This window comes from Sinocyclocheilus anshuiensis, unplaced genomic scaffold, assembly GCF_001515605.1.
Source record: "Sinocyclocheilus anshuiensis isolate Anshui unplaced genomic scaffold, SAMN03320099.WGS_v1.1 scaffold461, whole genome shotgun sequence".
Taxonomy (NCBI): Eukaryota; Metazoa; Chordata; class Actinopteri; order Cypriniformes; family Cyprinidae; genus Sinocyclocheilus; species Sinocyclocheilus anshuiensis.
The window spans coordinates 1,730,546-1,734,820 of NW_015541005.1; the positions used below are offsets into that span (position 1 = coordinate 1,730,546).

At 35.2% G+C, this 4,275-nt stretch overlaps 1 protein-coding gene across 5 annotated transcripts in view; it reads left to right on the plus strand.

Moving 5' to 3' along the window:
• The window catches only part of clec16a (C-type lectin domain containing 16A), a 59,202-nt gene that overhangs the window by 31,098 nt on the left and 23,829 nt on the right, over nt 1–4,275 (plus strand). For all 5 annotated transcript variants that reach the window (XM_016488543.1, XM_016488542.1, XM_016488539.1 and 2 more), the window contains 3 exons: nt 721–771; nt 1,591–1,719; nt 2,476–2,596. In XM_016488543.1, the coding sequence (XP_016344029.1) occupies nt 721–771; nt 1,591–1,719; nt 2,476–2,596 (301 nt within the window). The remainder of the gene's footprint in view (nt 1–720; nt 772–1,590; nt 1,720–2,475; nt 2,597–4,275) is intronic.

Sequence of the window (4,275 nt, forward strand, 5' to 3'; positions counted from 1 at the left end):
GATCCTGGTAGATTAGACTACAATGCCGGCTGTTCTGACTCACAGACTGTAAGTAAGTTTTTTTATATTTAAAGAACTTGCACTGATGATTCAAACGTGAGTTTTGAGCTGTGTAGAGTAGGCTTGTTGTTTGTCATTTCTCAGATCACAAATGCAGACATGGTTTTATGTTTATGCGGCGCGATGCAACGCAACACATTATTTAATCAAAAATACTGTAAAAACAGTAATATTGTAAAATATTTTAATGTGGTTTTAAAATGTTTTTTATTCCAGTATATTTTTAAAATGTAATTTGTTCTTGTGATGATGTTGAATTTTCAGCAGCCATTACTTCAGCCTTCAGTGTCACGTGATCCTTCAGAAATCATGCTAATATGCTGATTTGCTGCTCAAGAAAAATGTCATTAATGTTGAAAACAGTTGTACTGCTTAAAGGGGTCATATGATGCTTTTTTAAATATCATTATTTTGTGTATTTGGAAAGGAGAACTTGAAATCGCATCATATGAAATTCTAAACCTTTGTAACATTGTAAATGTGGTCACTTTTGATCAATTTAATATGTCCTTACTGCCTAAAAGTATTAATTTCTTTTAAAACCATTTTTTTCATTTTAATCCAAATCTTACTGACCCCAATCTTTTGAAGAGTAGTGTATTGTGTATCTTGTTTTCTTTTATGGTAATTTTTTTCCTTGTAATGTTCCTCTTCCTGCAGGGGGAGGAGATTTTCCTGGACATGTTTGAGGATGAGTATAGGAGCATGATGGTAAACTGCCTTACTAAACATACAAATGTTGTCTTTTTTGCAACCTCACTGTTGCAGGTCTGATATAATCTGAAGATACAGCAACACATCCTAATTCTGTGTGAGAGGAAATCTCTCTTTATCGATCAGACATTTACTGGATAAGGAGTGACTAATGCACCCTATGTTTATACTACTTCCTCTTACAAAACATGGGAGTATTATTTCCTGGGAGTATTATTTTTTCTTAAAGAATTAGCTTAGCTCGAATAAAAAAATATTGCCATTTAATCATGCTCATTTCATCCTTCCATCGAACACAAGGGAATAAAAAAAATTAAAAGCAAAAATGTAGTTGCTCACTCATCTTCCTGCAATTATAAATAATGTGGGCTTGAGCTTTCAACATAAAAGCCAACATGACTCCTCTATATTAGTCTCTAGAAGTCGTATGCTTTGTGGAAAACAGACCATATGGACCATAAAATAGTATGGAATTGAAGTCATATTGTCAAATTTTTTGATGTGTAGCTTGTCTTGTAGCTTATATTGAAAAGAGTGGCCAGGATATTCTTTAAAAATTAACCTTTAGTGTTTTTGTACAGAAAAAAGAAAGTCATTTGGGTTTGGAATGACATGAGAATGAGTAAATGATTCATGGCTGATGGATTTAAAATGTTGTGAAACTTAACTGTCATGTTCACACTGAACCAACGACAAACGCCAAGAGGCTGTTTGGCCAGCAAAATAAATGTTTGTGTTTGGTGGACCAGGATCAACAAGCTCATAGAGTGATGAATGTTTTTGCATTTTTTCTTTGTTTATTTGTACTGTGTATAGAATAAGCCCCTAAACGTGGAGTATCTTATGATGGATGCATCCATTTTACTTCCTCCCACTGGCACCCCCCTTACCGGCATTGACTTTGTGAAGCGATTGCCCTGTGGAGATGTCGAGAGGACACGCAGGGTCAGTGATGAACATATACACTCATGCTGAAAGATCTCAGATTGTATTATATGGGTGGGTCTTGTGGCCTTTTGTCAAACAATTTGCCCGCCCCCTTAATATAATGGCAGGGGAAACACTGATAGAGTATCGACTTAATTTGGTCTGAATGACAAGCAGCTGATTTTGAATAGACATATGCTTTTGTGATGACGGTCAAATGCATTTATTGGTTAAACGTGAACATAAGTTTGGGCCTAAAGAAAAAAAGAAACTGTTGCATTTATTTACAGAGCAATTCTCAGTAAAACTTTAATTAGTACTATTATATGGATGTCAATCATTCAGTGAAGACTGTAGCAGGCATTTAACTAGTGTTATTTTATATTTGATATGTATACATAGAAAATTTTAAGCACTGTTTACTTAAGTGAGCAGTTGTTTTACTGTTTTGTTTTTCATTAATATTTAACTTTCTACATAAAGGATTGTGTTTAATATTGTATTAGTTGTGAAAGTGGTGCCAAGAGTTGTAAAATTTCACAGGTGTCAGTACTGAAACGTTGATATCATGACTCTGGGTTGTCACTCAAGACACTCAGTTACATTGATAATTTTTTTAATATTGGAGATACATTGAAAATATTTGAAAGAATATTTAGAACTTTTAGCACTCATGTAGGACATAAATTCCAGGAAGATTAATTGATGCTGCATGTGTGTGTGTGTGTGTGTGTGTGTGTGTGTGTGTGTGTGTGTGTGTGTGTGTCCCTGCAGGCTATACGTGTGTTCTTCATGCTGCGCTCGCTGTCCCTACAGCTGCAGGGAGAACCAGAAACTCAACTTCCTCTCACCCGACCAGAAGATCTCATCAAGACTGATGATGTGCTTGACCTCAGTAAGGCCTTTACAGTCACATAAACCTGATGCTGAATAAGTTGGTTTTGGAAATCAAACATTTTTCAGTTTTCAAATTTCAACTGTAAGGAAATTTTCTGCTCGTTCAGGTTTTTGTTTGCTTTGCCAACATTTTTTTTTCTCACCATCAAGTTGTTTCAAACCTGTATACATTTCTTCTGATGAACACAAAAGAAGATATTTTGAAAAATGTTGGTGACCAAACAGTTTCTGGTCCCCACTAACTTCCATAGTATTTTTCTTTCCATTCTGTGGAAGTCTGTGGCTACCAACAACTGTTGGTTACCAACATTCTTCAAATTATTTTGTTCAACATAAGAAAGAAGGTCATAAGGGTTTGGAACAACTTGAGGGTGTGGAAATGACAACAGATTTTTCATTTTTGGCTGAACTCTCAACAAAAAAACAATACATTTAAGGACAGATAAATGTTATTAGTATATTTTGTATATTTTATGTGTGCCAGAAAATAGATATTTTTTATTTAAATTGTCATAATACCTGGGTATTACAATTGTAATGCATTACCTGGGTAATTACTGTAATGTAACTCACAATTACAATACAATTTTGATGTCAAAAATAAAAGAGATGGCATATGATTTTCCAATGATTTTCACATGACAACAATGTTAAATTAATCACAGAAAACCAATGTTTAGGCCTACAAGGATTGAAAGGGTCCTATTATATCCTTTTACAAAGTCTTGATTTAGTTTTTAGGGTGTGCTTGAATTCATTTTCTTCCTTGATTGTTTCAAAAACATATTATTTTTCACATATTTTACGTTATTGCAGCACCTCACAGCGCTGGTTAGTTACTGTTTCAATGAGACCCCTCCTTCCGAAATACGAAAAGTGCTCTGATTGGATAGCTGGCCCAGTGCTTTGTGATTGGAGAACTGCTGAGAGCCTGGGGCCGGTTGCACCAGCTTAGCCTAGTTTTGACGTAAATGGGCACTAAGTTACAACTTATGCACTACTAAATATTTTTTCGTTGCACCATTACACTTAGTTGAAGTGTAACTCTACGTATAAACTAAATATTTATGGAAGCGTCTGGTCAGGAGTAACGGTTGGAATAAAATAGCAGACGAGTGAACTGCATCAATATGCTCTTCTTTTACCCGACAACATGCAATCCTTTAGGCTAGGGATGTCAACGATTAATCGATGATCGATTAATTGTCAATAAGAGATGCAGTCGATTAAAGCTATCGATGGTCGATTAAGCAGTTTAATTTTGGGCTGCGTGCGGCTCATGCGCAAAACACGTGCGAGCGGCTGTGAGTGACGGTGACTGTATATAAGTGCATCATCATTCACTCATAATTACAAATTAAGCTTTTAATGTGATTTAAACTTTAAGAGTATATTAAAATAGAAACACTTTAAGGAAAATGTATAGCCTATGTAAGTAATAGGCCTAAAAATATAAAAATAACTATTTGTTTTCATTAAAAAAAAAAGCTAAATATATCTGACTTAAATAATTAAGCTAACAGATTTAAAACAGAAGTGTGGCGCGGCGCTCCATAAGCTGGATTCAAAACAGCAATTAAAAGGCGCTGTGACGGACACTGACGGAGCATTCAATGCTGTCACTAAACGGTGATGCCACAACTAAGAGCATCGTTCACAAGTTTCTGCATGGACCTA